Source organism: Macaca fascicularis, chromosome 16 (genome assembly GCF_037993035.2).
Source record: "Macaca fascicularis isolate 582-1 chromosome 16, T2T-MFA8v1.1".
Classification (NCBI taxonomy): domain Eukaryota; kingdom Metazoa; phylum Chordata; class Mammalia; order Primates; family Cercopithecidae; genus Macaca; species Macaca fascicularis.
Genome location: NC_088390.1, coordinates 88,825,482 through 88,852,347, shown reverse-complemented (window position 1 = coordinate 88,852,347; position 26,866 = coordinate 88,825,482). Strand labels below are relative to the sequence as shown.

Here is a 26,866-nt window from a genome sequence, read left to right as displayed (position 1 = left end):
CCAAGCACTTTCAGTTTCGCCTACGACCAGTTACCCACAATATTCACCCCCAGGCTCGGTGCCGCTGCGGGACAGCCACGCAGGGAGGCGCCGCTCGGGAGCCCGGCCGTCCCTCTCCAGGTACAGGCACCGGGGGAAACGCTTCCAGCCGGCAGCCGCCCGGCCGAGCGCGCGGAGCCAGAGCCGCACCCACACCTCACCTGCGCCGCCGCGGTCCCGCGAGGTCCGGGGCGCAACCAGGCGGACCTCGCCCCCGCGGCTGCCGCCTCTGCTCTGAGCCCCGCCCAGATCGGCCGCCGATTGCTCGGGCCTGGCCGCCAGCCCAGGGGCCGATGGCCGAGCGCGTCGCTCCCGCGTCCCTGCGCCGCGCCCGCCTCGCGCTCCCTGTCACGGCGTTCGTCCCCGGGCCTGGCGCCCGCGTCCGGCTCGGCTCTGCGGCGGCCTGGCCCGATGGCGCCTCAGCGGAGGGCCGCAACCAAGGCGCCCGAGAGCAACGGAGCGGCCGAGCGCCGGAACCGGAGCAGGTAGCGGCGAGGAGGGGAAGGGCGCGCGCTGCGGCGGCTGACTGGGCCGTGGAGTGGGCGGGACGGGGTCTGACGGGGCGGGGCCTGGCCCGACGGGGGGGGGGGGGCAGGCGGGGCGTGGTCTGCCGCGGAGGGGCGGGGCCTACCGCATCCCATGCTGGGAGCGGGGCAGGTGTGGGTGGAAGCCGCGGTGGCCGACAGTGGAGGCCCACCGACCCCAGAGGGGCATGAGAAAGAGAAGGGGGCTTTGCTTCCAGCCTGATGAGCTGCTGCTGCTGCTCCGGGAACCTGCCGTTTGGCTGTCGCTGTCGCGTGGAGTAACCCACCCAGCAGCCTGGAAAGTCCGCCTGAGCCGGGAGCGTGCCTCCGCCTTCACTTTTAAACCACGAAGATTGCTTTCCCCGTGGAATTCTAGAGGATCGGGTGCCATGGAGGAATGCTTAGTTTTAGGATTTTAAAATGTTACAGGTGATCATTGGTTTGCAGGTATTAGTGAAGGATCTTCTGGCGTGCAGAATACAGCTTCTCGCTTGCTTGATATTAATATTTTGCTATTTTCGAGAGTGCCCAATTCCCCTCTATTGACGAGTTGCACACTGAAGCCGTCAGTTAAGGAAAATCAGGAGGACACCTCAGGTTTGGATAGCTACAGTGACTCTTAAACCTCATAGTTTGTTCTTGAGATTTTTATCCCTTCTTCATCTCAACTGCTTTTGGAGTCTACCAGATAGGATATTGTAGCAGGATGAGCCGCAGACAAAACTCCTCAGACACCGAATTAAAGAAGGAAGAGGTTTTTATTCGGCCGGGAGCGTCGGCAGACTCGCGTCTTAAGAGCCGAGCTCCCCGAAAAAGAAACACTTGGCCTTTTTAAAGGCTTACAACTTTAAGGGGTCCACGTGAAAGGGTCGTGATAAATCGAGCAAGAGTGGGAAACGTGACTGGGGGCTACATGCATCAGCTAACAGAACAGAAAGTTTTACTATGTTTTTTTCTTATAGTGTCTGGAATTTACAGATAACACAAGTAGTTTAGGCCAGGGGTTGATGTTATTATTATTACTTTGTTTAACTCCTAGGACCGGGTGGTGGTGCCAAGGTTGTCTGGCTATTTATCTTACTTTTGTTTCTTTCTCTCTTTCCTTCTGTCTTGTGAACTAGGCAAGGTGGGGGGAGGAGGGCAGCAGTGGTAGTAGTGGTCTCCTTCCTTAATATTAAATGCCTTATGCTAGTTCACAGCTATAATTTTTTTTCTTTTTCTTTTTCTCTTTTTTTTTTTTGAGACAGAGTCTGGCTCTGTTGCCCAGGCTGGAGTGCAGTGGCACAGTCTAGGCTCACTGCAACCTCCACCTCCTGGATTCAAGAGATTCTCCTGCCTCAGCCTCCCAAGTAGCTGGGATTTCAGGCGCCCGCCACCACACCCGCCTAATTTTTGTATTTTTAGTAGAGACGGGGTTTCACCATGTTGACCAGGCTGGTCTCGAACTCCCGACCTCAAGCAATCCGCCTCAGCCTCCCAAAGTGCTGGGATTACAGGCGTGAGCCACCGCACCTGGCCACAGCTATAATTTTTTTTAAAGCCAGTCAAATTTAGCAGTGGGAGGTTGTATACCAACGTTAGTGACACTAAGGTTATTAAGTTCTGGGAACCCACTACCATCGGACTAGCATGCAGCTATAATTTTATTAAGCATAAATGAATGACCTAGCAATGATTTATAAGTATTCTACCTTTTCCCAAAAGCCAAATCTCTCCAAAAGAATATTTCAAGTATAAACATACACCTACCTATTTTCTTCAATAATAATATGAGAAGTTATTTAATACATTTTTAAAATTTCCAGTTCACTTGTACATTTTCTGAAATACCGAGTAACAGTTTTTGTCAGCACTGAATGGTTAATATAGAAATATAGACTTTTGAGGCTGGGCGTGGTGGCTCTTGCCTGTAATTGCAGCACCTTGGGAGGCTGAGGTGGTCAGATTACTTGAGGTCAGGAGTTCGAGACCAGCCTGACCAACATGGTGAAACCCCATCTCTACTACTATAAATACAAAAAAATAGCTGTGTGTGGTGGTGCACACCTGTAATCCCAGCTACTTAGGAGGCTGAGGCAGGAGAATTGCTTGAGCCTGGGAGGCAGAGGTTGCAGTGAGCCGAGATGGTGCCATTGCACTCCAGCCTGGGCAACAAGAGTGAAACTCTGTCTCAAAAAAATAAATAAATAAAAATAAATAAATAAAAGAAATATTGTCCTAATATACCTTAAATGAGCCTTTATTCAAGTTTTGGAAATACATGTGTCCAAAGCCCTTCTCTTCTCAGTGGTGGGACAGACCCAACACCTGCTCCTTGGAGCAGATGTGAAGCTTATTTTACAGGAGGGGAGTGAGTGCGGCCCTGATGGAATACCTGAGCTGTAGGGGGCTCACCTCTGCCCCACTCTGGAAACAGCCTTCCTCCAGCGGCCCCTGTCCTTAGGGTTCACCCCTGCATGGAGGCCCCCATCACTACCAGCCTGTCCTAGAACAGCTGCACCACAGGGCACCCCATCCTGTCCCATTTTGCTAAGCAAACCCTTTTAAACATCCTTATTTTGTTTTGAAACATCTCACATTAAAGTGGCATTTATTTATTTATTTATTTAGATGGAGTTTTGCTCTCATTGCCCAGGCTGGAGTGCAATGGCACAATCTTGGGTCACTGCAACCTCCGCCTCCTGGGTTCAAATGATTCTCCTGCCTCAGCCTCCCGAGTAGCTGGGACTACAGGCATGTTCCACCATGCCGGGTTAATTTTTTTTTTTTGTATTTAGTAGAGACAGGGTTTCACCATGTTGGTCAGGCTGGTCTCGAACTCCTGACCTCAGGTGATCTGCCCGCCTCGGCCTCCCAAAGTGCTGGGATTACAGGCATGAGCCACTGCGCCTGCCTCAAGTGGCCTTTATAAGGAGCATGTCTGGCCTTTTTTTTTTTTTTTTTTCTTCTGCTTAAAACCCATGGGTCTCTATTGCAGTGTTTCTCAAACTCCCTGGCTCAGGAGGCAGCTAGTGTGTATTGGAGACCCCTGAAGGGAAAGGGAGGGAAGAATCCGTGTCTCCTGAGTGGACAGCGCTGGCCCCAGGCAGGAAGCCCTCGTTTCGGGGGTGAGGTGTGAGTGAAGGCCGGGTCATGGCGCATGCACTTTGATGATTGGGGAGCGTTTTCTCTGGCTCACTCCGCATTTGGGTGACGTGGCCTGTTTTCTGTTCTCAGCACCAAGAAGGACCGATCCCCGCGGGAGGTGCAGAGGCTGTGGCAGAGGCCGTGGCTAAGGACTGCGGGCCTGGGGGCCGGCCTTGTGCTCACCACACTCCTGCTCTGGAGCAACTTAGGGGCCGAAGACGGGGTCACAGAGGTCCTGGCCCGCCGTGGCGAGGTGGTGGCGGGGAGATTCATCGAGGTGCCCTGCTCTGAGGACTACGACAGTCACCGCAGGTTTGAAGGTACAGTGCCACAGGCTCTGCGGTAGTTCAGGAAAGCAACGCGTTAAAATGAGACTCAATGTGGTTAAAGGACATTGGCTGAGACGAAGGGGTGGGAATTGGGTTGGATGTGGTATGCTTGGGGGTAGCAGACGGCCTCTCCCCTCCTGCAGGCTGGCTAGTCCACACCTGGCTGGGAGTGCAGGTGTTTCGGGCCCTGCCCATCACTGCCCGGCCACGGTCAGCGTTTTAGTAAGCTGTGCGGTCCAGCGGAGGAGATGGTTTGCCTTAGAAAGATAGGGATGAGAAAGTCAAAACCAGAAAGATTTTTTGACTGGAGAATGTGGTACAGTCGGAGAATGTTGGGGAAAATGTAACAAGGAACGATCGGCAGCCCTTCTGCTGTCCTGTGCCCCAGCTCGTCTCCCCCGCTCCCGTTCTGCCTGGGCCTGATATGGGGGTGGTGGTGGTTCCAGGGCAGCCCAGAGCCTGGAGCAGCGCTGCGGTTAGCAGGGCCGGGGGTTCAGCACCCTGGAGAGCGGACGGCCCCGGAGGTGGGCTGACCGGGCCGGCCAGTGCAGACCCCGCTGCCTGTAGGCCTCCTGTCACTTCTGTTTTCTTGAGCATTCCATGCTATCTGGATGTTTAAAAAATCTTAGTTTTAAAAATCCAAGATGCGCGACTGGGTTTTTGAGGCAGAATTCAGGTTTTAAAAAATTCAATTCAATGCTTTGCACTTGAACCAAGAAAAGATTGCCAAGTTCTTCCACAAAGGGGCGCTGTTGTGACGCACGTGAACGTGGTCCCAGCTGCGCCGCAGGGAGGGACGGGACCGCCTCGGGGGTCAGGAAAATGAAAGTGTTTCTGTTGCGGGTTGTTGTGGGTGCTCTCTCTTTCTTAGCAGTTCTCTAACATCCCAGCTTTGGGAAACTCTATTTTGAATGCCAGCACCAAGCAGAATTTTTTCTTGCGATCATTAATAATTTATCGACATTAAAAATGGTTGGAATGGCCTGGAGCAGTGGCTCATCCTCAATCCCAGCACTTTGGGAAGCCCAGGCAGGAGGATTGCTTGAGGCCAGGAGTTCAAGACCAGACTGGGAAACACAGTGAGACCCCATCTCTACAAAATAAAAAATGAGCCAGGTGCGGTGGTGCACGCCTGTACCCCCAGCTCAAGAGGCAGAGGTGGGAGAATCACTTGAACCCAGGAGGTTGGGAGGTCGAGAGGTCGGGGCTGCAGTGAACCTAGAGTGCACCACTGCACTCCATCCTGGGTGACAGAGCGAGATCCTGACCCCTGCCAAAAAAGAAAAAAGTTGGAATGAGGGAGGGGGGATGGGAAGTCCATGTTTAATGGGTTTGGGATTTCACCTGGGGGAGGTGGAAAAGTTCTGGAGGTGGTGCTAGTGATGGCTGCCCGATGCAATTGTGCCTGATGCCACCACACTGCACACTTTTTAAAAAGCTTGGTTAAAATGGTAAATTCTATGTTGTATGTATTTTACAATAAAACAAATGGTTTGATGTATTTTCTTTTTCTTTCTTTCTTTTTTTTTTTTTTTGTGGACAGAGTGTTACTCACTCTGTTGCCCAGGCTGGAGTGCAGTGGCGTGATCTGTCTCACTGCAACCTCCGCCAAGCCTCTTGGGTTCAAGTGATTCTCCTGCCTCAGCCCCCTGAGTAGCTGGGGCTACAGGCACCTGCCACCATGTCTGGCTAATTTTTGTAACTTTAGTAGAGATGGGATTTCACCCATGTTTCCCAGGCAGATCTCGAACTCCTGACCTCAGGTGATCCACCCGCCTTGGCCTCCCAAGGCGCTGGGGTTACAGGTATGAGCCACTACCCCGGCCTCTAATTTTCATTATTATTATTGTTTTTTAACTCATGAGTTACTTGGAAATTTAAAAAATTTCTAAATGCATGGGATTTTTGGTCATTTTTTACAACTTTATGGGTATTTCTCCTGACCCACGCTCATGTGCACAAATTCTCGTCACCAGTTTCTGTCCCCTTCACCCACCAGTTATGGAAAGGGGCATCAGAATCTCCACTGAGTGTGGACCCAGCAGCGTCTCTGCTTTGGCTGCCATATGTGTCATGGGACAATGTTGTCTGCTGTTTGCTGTCCCTTCCCCTTCCTGTCGAGTCGCTCCTGTGCCACAGGGGACCCTCTCTTCCCTCTAGTGATTCTCGTTGCTAGTACAGAGGCTGTGCCACAGGCCTGTGTGGCTCTCATTGCATTTGCCGTTTGCTTTCCGCTTTCCTGTGTCCTCATGTTTAGTGGGGGAAATTTTATAAAAAAGCATAAAATGACTTTCTGTTTTTGAAATAAAACAACTATGTCCTTTAGATCATTTAACCACATGTAACTACAGCCCCCCTTCCCTGATATTCAACCAAGTGGAGCTTTGTTTATCTCCTGGAACAAGGTCATTGGGGTGCCATGTGATGCCTGGGTCCAAGCCCCTGACGCTGGCGCTCAGCCCTGAGTGCGAGGCTTTTATTCCCATGGTCCCGAGAGGGAGGCTTCACGTCCAGGCTCAGGGTTGGCTTTCTAGGCAGGACGTAGGGAGAGGGAGGAAAAGCAAATTGTGGAGTCCCGGTTGGCCCCATGTCCTGGTGCTTGTGGGCTGCCGTCTCATAGTCAGGCATGGCCTGCGGCCTGCCCAGCGCACAAAGCCAGCTGCACTTCATACCAAACCACAGGGGCGGGTCGCTGGGCCCCTCTCTGACAGTCTGCTGTACCTTGTGCATCTGGGCGATGCTGCCTCAACCACCCTGTCCCTGTCCCAACGACCCTGCCCCTGCCCCGACCACCCTGCCCCAAACACCCTAACCCTGCCTGACCACCCTGCCCCATCCACCCTGCCCCTGCACCAATGACCCTGACTCTTTCCTGTCCACTCTGATCCTGCCCCAACGACCCTGCCCCTGCCCCAAACGACCCTGTCTCTGCCCCTGCCCCGACAACCCTGCTCCTGCCCCGACCATCTTGCTCCTGTCCCAACGACCCTGCCCCTGTCCCTGCCCCCGACCACCCTGACCCCCATTTGAGCTGCTTCTTCCTCTTCTCTCTCAGCCTCCGCAGGTCACCGAGGTACGGGGAGAGACAGGGGGATGTGGGGAACAGTTCGCTGTGCCCTGGGGAAGGACTGGGGCCAGACCCACAAGCTCCGCTCTGGTCTCAGGAGGGTTTTCCGCTCCGGTGGTCTCAGGAGGATTTTCCGCTCTGGTGGTCACAGGAGGATTTTCCGCTCTGGTGGTCACAGGAGGATTTTCCGCTCTGGTGGTCTCAGGAGGGTTTTCTGACGGTGCCTGTGGGTGTCTGGATCTGCAGTCAGTGATGGTTCAGGAATGCTGTCGACGCCGTGTCTGGGGCTTCTGTGGTTTTCCCAAGGTTTGGGGCAGCAACAGGTGCTTCTGGATTAAATCTCCAGTTGGAGCCACTGGAAGCCAAGGACGCCCAATGAGACATGAACTCCAGATACACTGCACAAAGCGCATGCACTCTGGAGAGCTGCGGTTGTGTGTCTGAAATTCACATTTGACCGGGCGTATTAGCCAGCTGTGGCCCCTATCCCCTGGAAGGGCATGCGCCGGTGGCCTTGGAAACTGCATCTCACCCTGGCTGTCCCCTCCCAGGCTGCACCCCCAGGAAATGCGGCAGAGGTGTCACCGATGTCGTCATCACCAGGGAGGAAGCGGAGCAGATTCGCAGGTAACCGCCCGTCCCTGAGCACGGTGGGATTTAAACAAACACACGCGGAGTGGGGCCAGGGCGGGAAGCAGAGCATTATTAGTAATAAAGCGGTTTTAAAGATTTTATTGCTGGGCTCGGTGGCTCATGCCTGTAATCCTAGCACTTTGGGAGACCGAGGCAGGCAGATTGCCTAAGTTCAGGAGTTCGAGACCAGCCTGGGCAACACGGTGAAATCCTGTCTCCACTAAAATACAAAAAATTAGCTGGGCGTGGTGGCAGGCACCTGTAGTCCCAGCTACCTGGGAGGTTGAGGCAGGAGAATTGCTGGAACCTGGGATGCAGAGGTTTCAGTGAGCCGAGATTGCACCACTGCACTCCATCCTGGGTGACAGAGCAAGACTCCTTCTCAAAAAAAAAAAAAAAAAAAAAAAAAGAAGATTATATTATAATTTTTTAAGAATTTCCGCGCTGGGTGCAGTGGCTCATGCCTGTAGTCCTAGCACCTGGGGAAGCCAAGGTGGGTGGATTGCCTGAGCTCAGGAGTTTCAGACCAGCTTGGGCTCATGGCGAAACCCCGTCTCTACTAAAATACAAAAAATTAGCCAGGCGTGATGGCACGCATCTGTAATCCCAGCTACTCAGGAGGCTGAGACAGGAGAATCGCTTGAACCCGGGAGGTGGAGCTTGCAGTGAGCCAAGATCGTGCCATTGCACTCCAGCCTGGGTAACAGAGTGAGATTCTGTCTCAAAAAAAAGAATTATGTGCTTTCAAGGGCCAAGCTCAGATTTTCCAATTTCAGAAGAGGAGACCGTGGCCCTCAGCGAAACAGTAGCTGAGAGAGTACCTGGAGGCCTGGGCTCCTCTGCAGAGGTCATGGCCGCCTCTGGGGACTGCTGCTGAGTGCCCGTTGCTCCCCACAGAGCCTCCAGGACACTGCTCAATGACCACTCAGTGTCTGCCCTGAAACTGCCTCCAAGGAGCCCTTCAGCCCACCTGGCTGTGACTTGTGGCAGCACAGGACGCCACTCAGAGGCTGCTGGTGCTGGACTTTTCTTACTGAGATCTTAAAAGAAAGTTTTGATTTTCCAACCACTTGTTGAGATGCTAAGCGTGTGCAGCCCTGGGCCACGTGCCCTGCCCTGAGATTCTCCCCAGGGAGCCTGCCCCCAAGGATGCTGCCTAGCTCCACGTGGGGTTACTGCGTCTCACTGAGGCACCAGCGTGTCCCCGCTTGGTGTCCATAGGCGGCTCCCAGCACCTGTGGCAGCTGGGGGCGGTCCTCTCTGGTCCAGCACTGCTGGCGCGTATGTGTCTTTCTCCCACTGTGGGCAGGGCCCCTATCTCCTGAGCTGGTGAATCTCAAAGCTTCCCCCACCTGCCTGAGGTCCCAGGAGAGATGGGGAGCAGCGGGCCCTCCCCTAGATGCTCCCTAGGCTCCTTAGCTTGGCCCAGGTGGCTTTCAATGTTGAAGATGAGAGATTAAGCCCAGCCATTCATGTCTTCCCTCCCTCCCTCCCTCCCTCCCTCCCTCCCTCCGTCCCTCCCTCCGTCTCTCTCTCTCTGTCTCTCTCTCTCTCTTTCTTTCTTGACTGAGTCTTGCTTTGTTGTCCAGGCTGGAGTGCGGTGGCATGATCTTGGCTCACTGCAACCTCTGCCTCCTGGGTTCAGGTGATTCTCCTGGCTCAGCCTCCAGAGTAGCTGGGATTATAGGCACCTGCCATCACAACTGGCTAATTTTTGTATTTTTAGTTGAGACGGGGTTTCACTATGTTGGCCAGGCTGGTCTCGAACTCCTGACCTTGTGATCTACCCGCCTTGGCCTCCCAAAGTGCTGAAGCCCAGTTGTTTCTAAGCTGAGTCAAATATTGACAAGACAGCCGGGCGCGGTGGCTCACGCCTGTAATCCCAGCACTTTGGGAGGCCGAGACGGGCGGATCACGAGGTCAGGAGATCGAGACCATCCTGGCTAACACGGTGAAACCCCGTCTCTACTAAAAATACAAAAAAAAAAACTAGCCGGGCGAGGTGGCGGGCGCCTGTAGTCCCAGCTACTCGGGAGGCTGAGCCAGGAGAATGGCGTAAACCCGGGAGGCGGAGCTTGCAGTGAGCTGAGATCCGGCCACTGTACTCCAGCCTGGGTGACAGAGCAAGACTCCGTCTCACAAAAAAAAAAAAAAAAAAAAAAAAAGAAAGTTGAGTCCTTTGGTCTAAACATTTGTTTACATCATAAACATTAAACGTGCAGGACCCACTAACATTGCATTAATTGTGCTGATTGACGTTTTGCCTAGACAATTCCAGTAACTAAATTCCGAATTATTTTCTCCCTACAGCATAGCTGAGAAGGGGCTCTCCCTGGGAGGATCTGACGGAGGGGTGAGTTGAATGTAGTTCCTGCCCCCTTTATTTCACCCTTTAACTTTGCTCTCACTTGGATGGGAAGGGGAAGGCACAGACGTGCAGGGTTCCCTGCATGCCCCCAAATGTGGGTGGGGCCCACCATGGTGTTTCTCAGCACCAGCTGCAGCAGCTGCACCTGACTGAAACCTGTGCAGCAGACCCTCGTTGGGAAGAGTGTGTCCTTAGATGTGCGTGGCCATCTCTTCATGGCATGTCACAGCCTGCCTGGCTCCAGTTCACGTTGGGGGAATAGAGGGGGTTGGAAGCAGAGAGCCAGCAAGGGAGAGGGGTGGGAGCCCAGCGAGGAGATGGCTGTGTGCGCTGGACACGGGGAGCTGCCGGGAAACAGCAGAGCCTCCGTGGGACAGACATGCTGCAATGCATCCTGCAACTTCCGAACTGGATGCTTCCATGGACGCCCTGTGGGGCTGTCGTCCCCTGTGTGACGCTGCAGGGTGTCGGCTGATGGCCTTGGAGAATGTGTTCACCTGGAGCCCGTGGACATGATCTGATTTGTAAAAGGGACCTTTGCAGATGTAATTAACTTAAGGATCTCAAGATGAGATCATCTGGGATTTTGGGTCCTAAATCCAATGGCAAGTGCCCATAGGAGAGAGAGGCAGGGGGAGATTTGAGGGGGAGGAGGAAAAGGTCCTGTGAAGACGGAGGCAGAAATGGGAGTGGTGGGGCTATGGGAAGAGGCAGGCAGCACCTCCCCCGGAGCCCTGGGAGGGAGCAGGGCCCCGGCCACACCTCGATTTTGGACTTCTGGGCTCCCGAACTGTGAGAGAATAAACTCGTGTTGTTTTAAAGCCCTGGTTTGTGTTACCGCAGCCACAGGGATCACGGAGTCACCACCCGCCGTGGCCTCACCTTCCTGACGGGCAGTGGCTGGGAGTCAGTCCCCAGTGCAGCTGGTGTTAGCGCAAATTCTCATGCGGTTTCCTCAGGGTTATTTTCTTGCTTGGTGTGTGGAATTGTCTGAAGATCTGTTTCTCTCTGTGTATTTGGTGATCGCTTTGAATTATAATCACTGAATAGACCTGAGTCTTTCTGAATCTTTGAAACTTCTAAGAAATTAATTTATAGACTCTTCAAGAATTTCAAAATATTTCTATGATGGTCTGTGTGACTTTTTTTCTGCAAACTCTTTTCTCTTGGGTTCTGAAAATTAAGTTCCTTTTTTTTTTTTTTTGAGACGGAGTCTCGCTCTGTCGCCCTGGCTGGAGTGCAGTGGGGCGATCTCCGCTCACTGCAACCTCCAACTCCTGGGTTCAAGCGATTCTCCTGCCTCAGCCTCCTGAGTAGCTGGGATTACAGGCATGTGCCACGATACCCAGCTAATTTTTGCATTTTAAGTAGAGACGAGGTTTCACCGTGTTAGGCTGGTCTCGAACTCCAGACCTCAGGTGACCCACCTGCCTTGATCCCTCAGAGTGTTGGGATTACAGGCGTGAGCTGCCATACCCTGCCTGAGTTCCTTGTTTTATTTCAATTTGGTTTGGTTCAGTTTGGGGGCTATCTGTTACAGATCTGCGAGTGGGTGGGTTTGTGTTTCACCACTTCCTCCACGTTCACATGGGAAGTTGTCCTGCACAGAGCTGGCTGGGCCGCTGCGTTGGGTTCAGTTACCATTCAACAGGCCCACGCTAGGTTGGTGCCGCAGGACCAGTGGCCGTGACGATGAGGAAGGGGCAGCAGTGGGGCTCCTCTGGGGTCATAGGTGGGGTGACTGACGTGGGCTGGAAGCCTCTTCCTCTGAGGATGTGGGGAAGGACTGAGAGGTGGATGGTCGGGCAAGAAACACTTCAGTGCCTTACAAAGTGATGACTCAGGCCTGGCATGGTCCGTGCTGTGGCGCCAGCCACCCAGGAGGCCAAGGTGGGAGCACTGCTGTGAGGCGTTTACTCAAGAGAAGTCAACACTTGCCTACGGGGACACGTGATTGTGACCGGCATGGACCTGCACAGAGGCGGCGCCAGACTGAAAACAGCCCACACGTGCCACCATGCCCGTCCCCTGGTTCTTGTTCTTTAGGTCACAGGGAACAAAAGTGTTTGGTCCGGGAATTTTTTTTTTTTTTTTTTTTTTTTTTTTGAGATGGAGTTTCGTTCTTGTAGCCCAGGCTGGAGTGCAATGGTGCAATCTTGGCTTGCTGCAACCTCTGCCTCCCAGATTCAAGCGATTCTCCTGCCTCAGCCTCCCAAGTAGCTGGGATTACAGCTGGGATTACAGCCCGCCACCACGCCTGGTTAATTTTGTATTTTTAGTAGAGATGGGGTTTCACCATGTTAGCCAGGCTGGTTTTGAACTCCTGGCCTCAAGCAATCCACCTGACTCAGCCTCCCAAAGTGCTGAGATTACAGGTGTGAGCCGCTGCACCTGGCTGGTCTGGGAGGATTTTAAGAAGGTCCTGGGTTGAGGCTGGGTGCAGTGGCTCATACCTGTAATCCCAGTACGTTGGGAGGCTGTGGTGGGAGGATCACTTGAGCCCAGGAGTTTGAGACCAGCCTGGGTAATATAGTGAGACCCCATCTCTACTGAAAAAAGAAAAATTAGCCGGGTGTGGTGGCGAGTGCCTTTAGTTCCAGTTACTTGGGAGGCAGAGGGTGGGAGGATTGCTTGGCCTGGAGCCTGGAATATTGAGGCTGCAATGAGCTGAGATTGTGCCACTGCACCCTAGCCTGGGCAACAGAGTAAGATCCTTTTTACAAAACAAACAAAAAAACAAAACAAACCTGAGGTGTGTGCAGGACAGACCTTGGTAACTCGCATTTACCATCTGTGACTTTTAACAGCCGTTGCCATTGCTGCGGCCGCAAGCTTTACTCCACAACGTCTTTTCCAGGCATCCATTCTGGACCTGCACTCAGGGGCCCTGTCTGTGGGGAAGCACTTTGTGAACCTGTACAGGTGAGCGCTGCAGCGTGACCTCAGTGCTGGCTCTAAAAGCCAAGTGAGCGGCTCCGTGCCTCCTAGCCATGGACACGTAGATACGTGGACACGCGGACACGGGAGGGAGGATCTGGCTTGGTGCAGCCTCAGGGCCTCAGTGGCTGTGATGTTGGCCAGTTCCCTTGTGGCTCGTTGGGACGCAGGAGCGGGAGGTGTGGGCTCTCTACAGCCTGTGCGCAGGGGGCTTGTTCATGAAGCTTTAGGGGAATCTGGTGTTTTTTGTGGGCCGAGGGACAGAAGGGATGGGAGCAAGAGGCAGCAGAGGTGGGAGGCTCCCAGGAGCAGCTCCAAGAATCCGATGGGGCCTCTGATGCTCCATGAGGCCCCGAGAGAGCAAAGAGACCCTCCCCGCCTGGATCCGTGTCAGCCTCACGCATTAGCCCCAGGTCCCACTCCCAGCTGGCTCCTTCTTTGTTTTTATTATTATTATTATAATTTTGAGATGGAGTCTCGCTCTGTCGCCTAGGCCGGAGTGCAGTGGCACAATCTCGACTCACTGCATCCTTAGCCTCCTGGGTTCAAGCGATTTTCCCATCTCAGCCTCCTGAGTAGCTGGGATTACAGGTGCGCACCACCACGCCCAGCTACTTTTTGTATTTTTAGTAGAGATGGGGTTGCGCCATGTTGGCCAGGATGGTCTCGAATTCCTGACCTTAGGTGATCCGCCTGCCTTGGCCTCCCAAAGTGCTGGGATTACAGGCGGGAGCCGTCGCATCTGGCCCCAGCTCCTTCTTTATAGCAGTTATCATTGTGGAAATGGAGTCGCTCTGAGTTGATTTTCAGGGACTTGAGGAATGGCTGAACTGAAAGGAGATGAAGAACAGATTAATGAAGTGTGACCTTTGTGAATACTCCTTTTTTCACAGATACTTTGGGGATAAAATACAGAACATCTTCTCAGAGGAGGACTTCCAGTTATACCGGTAAGGAGGAGTGAGGTGGGTGGGGGTTTGCAGGCAGGGTGGCCTGGGGCTGAGGGGTGTGATGGACCTGGCCAGTCTGGGGAGGCCCCACAGAGAGGCCCAGGGGCTAGGGCCAGGCCCACAGAGGCGAGATCTCATGGAGCAAATGCCGGGGCAGGTCCAGCGTGGCCAGGATGTGCCCAGGTCAGTGAAACAGATCTAGAATCCTGCAGCTGCATCCTGGTCAGGACCTCTTATTTTTTGCTGTGTAAAATCAGACCAGTTTTTAAAATTCTGCCAGATGAGGCTGGGTGCGGTGGCTCGTGCCTGTAATCCCAGCACTTTGGGAGGTGAGGCAGGTGGATCACCTGAGGTCAGGAGTTCGAGACTAGCCTAGCCAACATGGTGAAACCCCATCTCTACTAAAAGTACAAAAATTGGTTGGGTGTGGTGGCGGGCGCCTGTAATCCCAGCTTCCCGGGAGGCTGAGGCAGGACAACTGCTTCAACCCCAGAGGTGGAGGTTGCAGTGAGCCGAGATTGGACCACTTCACTCCAGCCTGGGTGACAGAACAAGCCTCATTTCAAAAAAAAAAGAAAAATTCTGCTGGAGGAGCCCAGGTTGAGATGAGGACAGAGGAGCCAAGCATCACGCAACCATCCCAGGACACACGAGTGCCCCCTCGTGCCCCGCATGGGCCCATGCCCACCCAGATATCCATTTCAGAGCCACTCTGGCCTGGCACATGGGGTCTTCTGAGTGAGAGTCCCCTTGTCCCCAGTGCAGACACCCCATCCACATTTAGCAGGCTCCACGCCCACTCCCCACTCCACTTCCACGCACTCCACACGCCCACGTCAGGGGACAGCAGCCTCTGCCTTGCTGAATAGAAGGCTGGGCTCCAGGCCCTGCAAATGCAGCCCGGGGGCTCTGGCATCTGGGGCCTGACTCCACACCAGCCTCCCCAGCGTGGATCCCACAGGTGCCCTTCTCCTTCCCCACAGTCCTGCTGCTGTGGTCTTGCGCCTGCCTCTGGCTGTTCTGCGCCTGGGCTGTGGGCTGCGTCCTTCTCAGGCAGAGCCAGTATCTGTTCCCGGTGTGCTTGGGAGCCCCCGCCCCGTGTCTGGAGCGCGCGCGGGCTGGTTCCTCTTCCTGCCGCCCACGGGTTGGGACCCACGGGCTGGGACCCTGCCCACGGGTTGGGACCCTTATGCCGGGGGTGCGCTGACGGCTGTCATGTCCTCTGCAGGGAGGTGCGGCAGAAGGTCCAGCTCACCATCGCTGAGGCTTTCGGCATCAGCGCGTCCTCGCTGCATCTGACCAAGCCCACCTTCTTCTCCCGCATAAACAGCACGGAGGCGCGGACGGCGCATGACGAGTACTGGCACGCGCACGTGGACAAGGTGAGCGTGCCCACGGACAGGGTGGTGTGCGTGGACAGAGTGAGCGCGCACGTGGACAGAGTGAGCGCGCATGTGGGCAGGGCGAGTGCGCACGTGGATGAGGTGAGGCCCGTTCTCCTGCGTCCTGGGTCTACCACAGGGCTGCCTTTTGCAGCAGCCGCCGGTTGTGTGCACAGTGTTAGGATTGATTGGTTGAGGCAGAGTCTTGCTCTGTCGCCCAGGCTGGAGCGCAGTGGCGCAATTTCGGCTCACTGCAACCTCGGCCTCCTGGGTTCAGGGGATTCTCCTGCCTCAGCCTCCCGAGTAGCTGGGATTACAGGCACGCCCCACCAGACCCGGCTAATTTTTGTATTTTTAGTAGAGATGGGGTTACACCATGTTAGCGAGGCTGGTCTTGAAATCCTGAGCTCAGGCAATCCTCCCTCCTTGGCCCCCCAAAGTGCTGGGATTACAGGTGTGAGTCACCGTGCCCGGTGGGTGTAAGCATTTAGATGTCTTCCTCTCTGAGGCTTCAGGGCACACCCTCAGTCTCACTGATGGAGTTGGAGAAATAAAATTTCTCATTTGATAGTGACAAGAAGTGGAGAACCCGGCCCACACGGCCTGTTGTTACCTCATTGTTATTTATTCACAGACTTATGCTCAACCTCTTCCAGCAGATGGGCCTCTGCTCAGCCACTCATGCTCTCCATGGCCCAGGTCTCTGTGTTGTCTCTGGGAGCTTCCTTCTACCACTTTCTACCTTTATTTCTTTTATTTCTTTTGAGTTAGGGCTGTCACCCAGGCTGGAGTGCAGGTGTGCAGTCATGGCTCACTGCAACTTTGACCTCCCAGGCTCAAGCCCTCCTGCTGCCTCAGCCTGAGACTAAGACTATAGCTGGGACCACAGGTGCGTGCCCTGATGCCTGGCTCATTTTTCTAATTTTTTGTAGACACAGGGTCTCACTATGCTGTCCAGGCTGGCTTTGACCTCATGGGCTGAAGCAATCCTCCCGCCTCGGCCTCCCAAGGTGCTGGGATGATAGGCGAGAGCCATTGCCCATCCCATTTCTCTTTTCTTTTCTTTTCTTTTCTTTTCTTTTTAAGATGAAGTTTTGCTCTTGTTGCCCAGGCTGGAGTGCAATGGTGCGATTTTGGCTCACTGCAACCTCTGCCTCCTGGGTTCAAGTGATTCTCCTGTCTTAGCCTCCCAAGTAGCTGGGATTATTACAGGTGCGCACCACCACGCTCGGCTAATTTTTGTATTTTTAGTAGAGACGGGGTTTCATTGTGTTGGTCAGGCTGCTCTTAAACTCCTGACCTCAGGTGATCTTCCTGCCTTGGCCTCCCAAAGTGCTGGGATTACAAGTGTGAGCCACCATGCCCGGACTTTTCTTTTCTTTCTTTCTTTTTTTTTTGAGACAGTCTCGTACTGTCATCCAGGCTGGAGTGCAGTGGCTCGATCTTGGCTCACTACAACCTCTGCCTCCTGGGTTCAAGCAGTTCTCCTGCCTCAGCCTCCCAAGTAGCTGGGACTACAGGGCATGTACCACCACGCCCAGCTAATTTTTGTATTTTTATTAGAGACGGGGTTTCACCATGTTGGCCAGGCTGGCCTCAAACTCCTGACCTCAAGCAATCCACCTGCCTCAGCCTCTCAAAGTGCTGGGATTACAGGTGTGAGCCACCGCACCTGGCCCTTAACAAAAGATTTTAGAAGATAAAAGCAAAGCACAGCTAATAAACAGAATGGTATTGTAACCATTCTTTAAGGTTGATTTTTATGGTGTAGAAGCTGTGAGTTCCCTTTATACAGTCAGCCTGGATGGAAGTGGTTGAGTGGCACCGTGTCAGCCGTGGAGCTGAAGCTCAAATACAAGGTTAAAGCCAGAAAACACGTGGCTGGGAAGATCAAACTCTCGCTCCCCCGCTGTGCCCGCTGTGACAGTAAGATAGACGGCCAGCTTTCTGTGCCATGTGACATTTGTTACTAAATTATTCTTCAGGTGCAGCCTTTTTTTTCTTTTTTCTTTTTTCTTTTTTCTTTCTTCTTTTTTCTTTTTTCTTGAGACAGAGTCTCCCTCTGCCATCCAGGTTGAAGTGCCATGGCGTGATCTCGGCTCACTGCAACCTCTGCCTCCCGGGTTCAAGCCATTCTCCTGCCTCAGCCTCCCGAGTAACTGGGATTACAGGCTCACCACCATACCCGGCTAATTTTTGTATTTTTAATAGAGATGGTTTTTCACCATGTTGGCCAGGCTGGTCTCGAACTCCTGACCTCAGATGACCCGCCCACCTCGGCCTCCCAAAATGCGCACTGTGCAGTTTCAGTTGTAATCAGGAGGGAGAGAGATCGCAGTTGTAATCTGCAGTCAGCATCTGCCATCTTGGCACTCTGCTACTTGGCAATAAAATGGTAAACCCAGGGCCGGGGATGGTGGCTCACGCCTGTAATCCCAGCACTTTGGGAGGCTGAAGCGGGCGGATCATGAGGTCAGGAGATCGAGACCATCCTGGCTAACACGGTGAAACCTCATCTCCACTAAGTAAAATACAAAAAATTAGCCGGACGTATTGGTGGGTGCCTGTAGTCCCAGCTACCCAGGAGGCTGAGGCAGGAGAATTGCTTGAACCCAGGAGGCGGAGGTTGCAGTGAACTGAGATCACGCCACAGCACCCCTGTCTGGGTGGCAGAGGGAAACTCTGTCTCAAAAAAAAAGGTAAACCCAAGGGAAGAAGAACAGTGAAGGAACCCAAAGGCCTGGGATTGCCTTCAATCCTCCTCTCTCCCTCTCGGGCTACAGTGTTGGGAGCAGCCGGCACCACTGCTTTGCTGTAATCGCTTTAACCACTTCCTTTTTCACGACTGCGCGGCACTCACTGGCCTTCCGCCAGCACAGACAGCGGATTTGCCCTGGTCCTGTCGCTCCTGGCTCCTTCCATGGCCCGCGACCGAATTCTGTCTCAGGAAACCAAAGTAGCGTCTGAAGATTAGTGTTTTTCTAATTAGCAGAGATTTTACTTCAGTGAAACAGAACTGTTTAGAAACCGGGGTGATTTTTGTTGCTCTGTGGAGAGCTGTTTTGCTATGACTTCTGGCAAGTGTACTTTATTTTAAATTAAGTTTTGAATAAATCATGTGTCAAAATTTGAATATTTGAATACGTGATACATCCTACAAGATTTAAAAGTAAAATATATATAAAGGCGAACCAGTAATCCCCTCACCTACAGGTAACCACAGTCCTGAGATCTTAGAGCTCCTTTTTGAATTTCTGTATGTGTATAAAAACGAACACATAAGAATACCACATTCCGTCAATTGTAAAGAATCACATTTCAAACAGTTTTGGCAATTGTTCTTTCTTCCGATTGCATACCAAAAGGCAGCTGTGTCTGTCAGATCATGGATCCTGGTGTGGTTTCCTTCTTATAGATGGCAGGTGCAGTCTGCCCGTGGCTTTGCTCACTTGACGTCTGTCTTACTCTGGTCTCCCTAGAATCAGAGCCTGGCACGGACTTGTGTTTGGGAAGCTTTTAAGGGGGAACTCCAGGGGGCAGCCATGAGGCCTGGAGGGGGCAAAGCCCACGGGAGCTGAGCCCAAGGGGCCTCATGGCAGCTGGGTGGGGCGGGGAGAGGGAGCTTGACCCACCTCCCCAGGGCACCACCTGAGTCTGGGCTTCCCTGCAGCGGATTATGTGAGGTGGATACTGGCAGGTCGGACTAGGGGCCGGGCCTCAGCGCCATCCTGCTCTCCTTCCCAGGAGAACTCAGAGGAGGCCATCTTGCCCAGGGGGAGGGTCCGGAGTCTGCCTTCCAGCCTGGGCTGTCTCCACTGCACACAAGGCTCTGTTGTGTGTGGTGTGCCCAGCTCAGCGCCCGCACAGTGGGAGCCCAGCTCAGCGCCCGCACAGTGGGAGCCCAGTTCTGCGCTGGTGCAGCCCCATCCCCCTTCCCTCCCCAGAGTGTCTCTTTCCCTCCACGCTCTGGACGTGCTCACGATGGCTGAGCTGGATGAGACGCGCCCTCCCCTTTGCAGCCGGTCTCCTGGCGGCTGCACCTTTCACCCTCAGGGTGTGGTCCTCAGCACCCTTCATCCCCAGGGTGTGGCCCGGGCTGGGTTCTGGAACCGAAGCTGAGTGCTGCGACCCCTGAGTGAAGTGAGCCAGTCACGGAGGGACAGATCGTGCCTGATCCCACCTCTGTGGGGACCCTAAAGTCGCCAGGTTCACAGAGACAGAAAGCAGAATGGAGAGGGCAGGGCTGGGGGGCGTGGGGAGTTAGTGCTTCCTGGGGACGGAGCTTCGGCCTGGGAGGATGAGACATTCTGGAGAGGATGGTGCGGTGGCTGTGTAGCGCCGGGAATGTGCTTAACATCACTGAACTGTGCTTCAAAACAGTGAAGAAACAGTTAAGCTGGCAAATCTTAGGGTCTGCATTTTATTACAAGTTTTAAAAAGTTTGGGATTGCTCCACTTCTGAAGAAAGGAGAAAAGCCTGTCCACCCCTGCCTCCGGTTCCTGCATGTGGACAGCGAGGCCGGCACCGGGGGACCAGCCCAGCGTGTGCACCCTGCTGGCTGGCCTGCTGCCCGCAGCCTTTGCTGGAACACGGCTGCTCCAACATTTGAGCTTACGGGAAGTCCTGGGCAAGAATGCATGGGGCTGGAGACGACACAGAGGGGTTTTAAAGTTGCAAAGGAACGAATGCCTCGTTAATGGGGCCGACACGTGTTGTGAATTTACCTTCTGGAAGATAAGAAGCACAGATGTTGGTGACTCACGCCTGTAATCCTAGCACCCGGGAGGCTGAGGTGGGAGGACTACCCGGGGCCCGGAGTTTGAGACCAGCCTGGGCATTATAGTGAGACCCCCAACCTCTACAAAAAATACAAAAATTAGCCAGCTTAGTGGCTCATGCCTCTAATCCCAGCACCCGGGAGGCCAAGGTAGGTGGGTTGAAAAAATTAGCTGGGTGTAGTGGCGTGCGCCTGTGGTCCTGGCTACCCAGGATGCTGGGGCAGGAGGATTGTTTAAAGCCAGGAGTTCAGGGTTATGGTAAGCGATGACAGTGCTATGACTGCACTATAGCCTGAGTGATGCTGTCTGTAAAAGAAGTGAGACCCTGTCTATTTAAAAAAAAAAAAAAAAAAAAAAGAGGCCGTGTGCAGTGGCTCACGCCCGTAATCCCAGCACTTTGGGACGCCAAGGCAGGTGGATCACCTGAGGTCAAGAGTTCGAGACCAGCCTGACCAACAAGGTGAAACCCTGTCTCTACTAAAAATACAAAATTAGCTGGGTGTGGTGGCGAGCGCCTGTAGTCCCAGCTACTCGGGAAGCTGAGGTAGGAGAATTGCTTGAACCCAGGAGGTGGAGGTTGCAGTGAGCCAAGATCACGCCACTGCACTCCAGCCTGGGCAATGGAATGAGACTGTGTCTCAAAAAATAAATAAATAAAAAATAAGAGAGAGAAGCAGCACCTGCCCTGGCCGCATGCTGAGAGCCCGTTCTGCCCCCTCCTCCCGGCTCTGCCCTCAGGTGACCTACGGCTCCTTCGACTACACCTCGCTGCTCTACCTCTCTGACTACCTGGAGGACTTCGGCGGAGGGCGGTTCGTGTTCATGGAGGAGGGCGCCAACAAGACGGTGGAGCCGAGAGCGGGTAGGAGGCACGGGCGGGGCCTGGGCGTGGGGCCCCTGGCTCAGGCAAGCACCACAGGTGTGAGGGGCATGTCCCTGGGAGCGAGGCTGCGTTCACAGAGCACCTGCTGTGTGTCGGGCCGGTGCTGAGTGATTCCCAGGTCCAGCGCCAGTCCCAGCACCCCGGAGGCCGGTGTCTACAGGGCCACGTGTCTGAGGTCACCGTCAGTCAGGGGCAGAGCTCCCCTCCATGCCCTGGTGCCCATCACCTTGACAGGTGCCGTCCCCCTCCCTCCCTGGTGTGTGTCCCCTTGACGGGCGCCGTCCCCTCCCTCCCTGGTGTGTGTCCCCTTAGCGGTCAGGGTCCCCCTCCCTCCCTTCTGGAGTGCATTCACCTCTGTACCCTTCTCAAAAGGATTCGGGATCTAAGATTAGACGAGGCCCCAGCCAAGTGTCGGTGACCAAGTGCCCTCCTCGCTGGTGGCTGGGAACCTCACCGGGTGTCTCTGCGGTGCTGGCTTCAGAGCCCATCACACTGGACCTTGCAGTCCCAGAGCCCCAGAGCCCCAGCCATGCCCAGCCCGGTGCAGACACAGCAGTGCCAGGGAGCATTTGCCGAGCGGACAGTCGTCTGCTCCTGGAACTTGTGGGTGACACAAGCCCAGGTCCTGGGGTGGGAGGGTGTGGGGAGGGGGGAACCCCTGTTAGGGGCCTCCTCAGGTGGAGCCCACGGCCCTGACCCCAGATGCAGCTGAAACTCGCACAGGCCTGGGAGCCCTCTGAACTGTGCCAGCGCCATCCACCCACCGATGCCTCACCCGTCCCCAGGGCACTGCCCTCACCTATGGCGTGTCCTCTCGGCACGGGGGCTCCTCCTGCCTGGCTGCTCGGTGAGACCAGGGACCGTGTGACAGTCAGGACTTCTTTCTTTTATCTCTTTTAAGATCTCCAGCTTGTTTATTCTGAGATTCCTGTTATTTGTACTTGCCTTTCTCAGGTTAGCTCAGGACTTTGGTTTGCAAGCTCAGTTTGAGGGACTCTCTCTTTCCATGACTACCTGTGGCAGGTGGCCTGAGCTGCCCGGCCACTTCCTGCCATCCTGCCTCCCTCAGCTGCTCCCTGGCCACAGGTTGGACAGTTCCTGCTGCAGCCAGCGGCTGGCCAAGCCCATTCCCTGCAGCTGGCTTCAGGCCGTGTGTGCCACAGCCCTGGGCGCAGTCTCCCCTGGCGTGGACTGGGGGCGTTTGGCCTGACTGCATCCTGGCCTCGCTCTGCCTTCATGTCAGTTGTTCTGAGTCATCTCTGCATCAGGGGAAGGGTTTGGACGTCCAGCCTCTGTAAGCAGGAGCCCAGCCTGTCTGCGCTCACCCCAGAAGTCGCAGTCACAGCAGTTTTGTGGAAAGTGAAAAACTCACAGAGCACAAGACAGACGTTTTCTTGAGAAGTCAAGCAGCTGAAGCCTCCTGGGACTCGAAATTACACAACTTTTTAGCATATTTTGATCTTAGTCATTTTAAGCATGATAAATACTTGAGTCGAACATTTCGTATCACCATCTTCTTCCGGATAATTAAAACAACCTGTCTCCTGCATGTGCCTCTAATTGTGTATATCTATGTGTTTACCTGTGATTTGATGTTGTACATCTGTCTAATTGTGTATATCTATGTGTTTACCTGTGATTTGATATCGTACATCTGTCTAATTGTGTATATCTATGTGTTTACCTGTGATTTGATGTTGTACATCTGTCTAATTTTATATATCTATGTGTTTACCTGTGATTTGATATCGTACATCTGTCTAATTGTGTATATCTATGTGTTTACCTGTGATTTGATGTTGTACATCTGTCTAATTTTATATATCTATGTGTTTACCTGTGATTTGATATCGTACATCTGTCTAATTGTGTATATCTATGTGTTTACCTGTGATTTGATGTTGTACATCTGTCTAATTTTATATATCTATGTGTTTACCTGTGATTTGATATCGTACATCTGTCTAATTGTGTATATCTATGTGTTTACCTGTGATTTGATGTCGTACATCTGTCTAATTGTGTATATCTATGTGTTTACCTGTGATTTGATGTTGTACATCTGTCTAATTTTATATATCTATGTGTTTACCTGTGATTTGATATCGTACATCTGTCTAATTGTGTATATCTATGTGTTTACCTGTGATTTGATGTTGTACATCTGTCTAATTTTATATATCTATGTGTTTACCTGTGATTTGATATCGTATATCTGTCTAATTGTGTATATCTATGTGTTTACCTGTGATTTGATATCGTACATCTGTCTAATTGTGTATATCTATGTGTTTACCTGTGATTTGATGTTGTACATCTGTCTAATTTTATATATCTATGTGTTTACCTGTGATTTGATATCGTACATCTGTCTAATTGTGTATATCTATGTGTTTACCTGTGATTTGATGTTGTATACATATAGTCCTATGTATATGGAGGGATATTTAGGTAATAGTTATATAATTGTCAGCCAGGCGTGGTGGCTCACGCCTGTAATCCCAGCACTTTGAGAGGCCGAGACAGGCAGATCACAAGGTCGGGAAATCGAGACCATCCTGGCTAACACAGTGAAACCCCATCTCTACTAAAAAATACAAAAAACTAGCCGGGCGCGGTGGCGGCGCCTGTAGTCCCAGTTACTCGGGAGGCTGAGGCAGGAGAATGGCGTGAACCCGGGAGGCGGAGCTTGCAGTGAGCCAAGATTGTGTCACTGCACTCCAGCCTGGGCAACAGAGTGAGACTCCGTCTCAAAAAAAAAAAAAAAATTATATAATTGTCTCTTCTGTAGGCTCGAGTGAGGTCACACAGATCAGTGTGTCTGCAGTTCTTTTTTTTTTTTTTTGAAAGAAAGCGTTCACCACTGGTAGAACTCTACAGTGGGGTAGGCAGTGCCACTCCAATATTAAGGCAGATGACCTGGCATCTCTTGAGACAGGTCCCTGCCTCCAGCACCTCTCGGGGCCCTGGGCCCTGGTTGCTGCTGTGGAAGCTGCCGGTTCAGGCGTCGTCTCTATCACCCCTTGAAGGGAGCCAGAGAGGTGTTCGCAAGTTGGATGTTTTATCTTGACTTGTGTTTCCTGATTCTTTGTTAGAACACCCCCAGGGCTTGGTTTTTGTTCTCAACCTGTGAGTAGAAATAAGATCCTGAAGTGTCAGACCTGGAAGGCCCATGAAAGCTGAGGAGACCAAATGGCCTGGGGTGCCTGGAGCCAGTGGTGGCCTCATCTTCTGCTCCTTCCTCTGTCCTGCCCACCACAGAGAGTCCCTGCTGTCCCCGTGGGGGCCCCTCCTCCGCCACAGGTGCCCTGAGCATTGCTGGGTTTGTTTCTCCAGCTCCTCCTGCTTCCTGCAGAAGCAGTTCCCAGAGGGGCGATTTCTCCAGCCTGCCCGGTGGGTCGTGTTGATGGGTTGCTCTTTAGGGTTGACCGCAGACCCTCTGAAGGCCGTGGTGTGGGTGTGGCCCTGTGGTCACCTGTCTCTCTTCTCCTCTCCCAGGCCGCGTCTCCTTCTTCACCTCGGGGTCCGAGAACCTGCACCGGGTGGAGAAGGTCCACTGGGGCACCCGCTATGCCATCACCATCGCCTTCAGCTGCAACCCCGACCACGGCATCGAGGACCCAGCGTTCCCGTAGCTGGCAGCCGGACCAAGATAACTTCAGGAGGGCCCGTGTGGAGGCAGCCACGCCAGCCGTGCGCCACCCCCACGTCCACCCGTTCCCATTCATTGCACAGAGTGCCTTAGGAATTCTCTGATTTTGATTTGCTGATGTGTTAATCTTTTCATCTGTGAGTAAATGGAGGGAACCAGCTTTTTGCTTCTCCAGCATCGCGTGTGCTTGGGCTGTAGGCCTGGGAGCCTGAGCTGGAGGCCAGCCCCTCCCTCGGAGAGGGACCCAGCAGGACGGGGACGGGGCACGAGTCCCCATCTGTGAACGGACAGGACTCATCCACCTGAGTGGCCTCGTCCAAGTTGAGCAACCCCCATTGAAGACTGGCTAAAGCATCAGCCGTAAATGGGGACAAACGTGGGGCCAGCAGCTTCCGTTCGAGGTCTCGGCATCAGCGAACCGCGGCAGCTTTGGAGAAGGGTTGTGAGTGGCGGCTCTGGAGGCAGCAATGGTGCGCTTTGGGGTGGGTGGGGGTTCTGCTGGATTCAGGTGGAGGTGAGCATCAACCATTCCCACAGCCCTGCGTGTACCCCCAATGCTCCTGGCCCACGAATCACCATGGGCACCACGGCCCCACCACGCCAGGCTTGGCCCTGTCAGCGGCCAGCATCCTGAGGGCCTGGGTCCGAGTGTCCTCACCAAGGAGGCTCTTGGCGTCGCTGTGCCGGCTCCCGTGGGCCTTCTCCTGGGCCGAGGCTAGGTCTCCTCCTCCCCCTTTGCCCTGGCATTAAACTGATGGCCAGGCTGGGCGCAGTGGCTCACACCTGTAATCTCAGCACTGTGGGAGGCCGAGGCGGGAGGATCACTTGAGGTCAGGAGTTCAAGACCAGCCTGGCCAACATGGCGAAACCCCATCTCTACTAAAAACTACAAAAACAAATCAGCCAGGCGTGGTGGCGCACACCTATAATCCCAGCTACTGGGGAGACTGAGGCAGGAGAATCGCTTGAACCTGAGGGGCAGAGGTTGCAGTGAGCTGAGATCACGCTGCTGCACTCCAGTCTGGGCGACAGAGTGAGACTCCATCTTAAAAATATAAAAATAAAGTGGTGGTCACAGGAGCCCCGAATAGACCAGCTGTGGAGAGGCCCGGGTGGGGTGGCTGGCGGGGAGGGCAGGCCAAGCCCAGTTTCTGCCCACAGCCACCCCGAGGTGACTGTCCAGGGATTTGGGCACCTTCCCGGGAGGGGGCCGGCCGCCCACCCTGAGTGGTGTCGAAGCCAGACTCTCCTGGATGCCCTGGAAGCGTCCTGGGGAGAGCCTGGGCCCCTCCTGCCTCAGCCCCTCCTCCCTCAGCCTGTCTGGCATAGATCCATGTTCCCCAGCCCCTGGCACAGGTGCCTCTGACTGGAGGAGGCCCCACCTATGGCCCGGGAGCTGCTCTGGGTGTTGATAAAGAAAGGGGCGGCGTTCCTGGGCCCTGGGAATGGGCGGGCGTGAGGCCAGCCGAGGCGTGGTGACCCCTGGGTGCTGGGGACTTGGGGGCCGCACCTCAGTTTGCCCAGGGCCCCTCCTGCACCACGGGCTGTCTCAGGGCTACTGGGGCCACGGGCCACATGCGGAGGATGGCATGGGATAGGCTCCCTGGGTCCGCAGCTTCTGCCCGTGTATGAGGAGCCCTCCTTGGTCAGGGCTGCAGGGTCTGGGCAGATGAGACGGGCACCCCCAGGCCCCCGCGCCCTCCCGTGGCCTCCTACGTGGGACACGGGAGCGAGGCACGATTCTGAAGGACTCCATGGATCTGGGAGGATGAGGCCCACCTCCGGTTCGTGGACAAAGCTGCCCTCGCTGGGCCGGCTGCTTCATAGACGCTCTCCAGGTCAGGCTGGTGGGCCCCATCCTGGGTGGGAAATTGCCTGAGCCTGGGCCACCCTTGAGCTTCTCCCAGTCTTGATTTTCTGGAGGGTCCGTGGCTGTGGTCACGGTCGGGGCAGGCGGAAAACCCTGCATGGAAACCTGATCCTGTCACCTTGGAGTGAATGACGATGTCGCCAGCTTCTCGCCACATCTAAAGGATAAACGCATTTGAAGAAAGCGGGTGTTGGGTTCGTTATGGGTTAAACTGCTTTTGAAGTAAGTAATTATTAGTTTGATTTCATTTCATTTTCATGGCTATGTTTATTATTCATGATAATCACAGAGGTACTTGGACAAAGAAATATATTTGGGCCAAAGCAA

General features: G+C 53.9%; 2 protein-coding genes across 24 annotated transcripts in view; one reads left to right on the top strand and one right to left on the bottom strand.

Moving 5' to 3' along the window:
- HEXD (hexosaminidase D) overlaps positions 1–579 on the bottom strand; it is a 26,395-nt gene extending 25,816 nt beyond the window's left edge. For all 21 annotated transcript variants that reach the window (XR_012426379.1, XR_012426381.1, XR_012426380.1 and 18 more), the window contains exon 1: positions 201–579. The gene's annotated coding sequence lies outside the window, so the exon portion shown is untranslated. The remainder of the gene's footprint in view (positions 1–200) is intronic.
- Positions 348–26,866, top strand: OGFOD3 (2-oxoglutarate and iron dependent oxygenase domain containing 3). Of its 3 annotated transcripts, none has more exons than XM_005585337.5 (9): positions 348–524; positions 3,780–4,009; positions 7,637–7,712; positions 10,029–10,071; positions 12,944–13,008; positions 13,917–13,973; positions 15,202–15,355; positions 20,873–20,996; positions 24,516–26,866. In XM_005585337.5, the coding sequence occupies exons 1-9, from the start codon at positions 451–453 to the stop codon at positions 24,650–24,652; spliced, it is 960 nt and encodes a 319-aa protein (XP_005585394.1). In that variant the 5' UTR covers positions 348–450; the 3' UTR covers positions 24,653–26,866. The 3 variants fall into 3 exon arrangements, with proteins under 3 accessions (XP_005585394.1, XP_073877141.1, XP_045232319.2); XM_045376384.3 differs by lacking the exon at positions 348–524 and adding an exon at positions 782–992; XM_074021040.1 differs by lacking the exons at positions 12,944–13,008; positions 13,917–13,973; positions 15,202–15,355; positions 20,873–20,996; positions 24,516–26,866 and adding an exon at positions 10,930–11,107.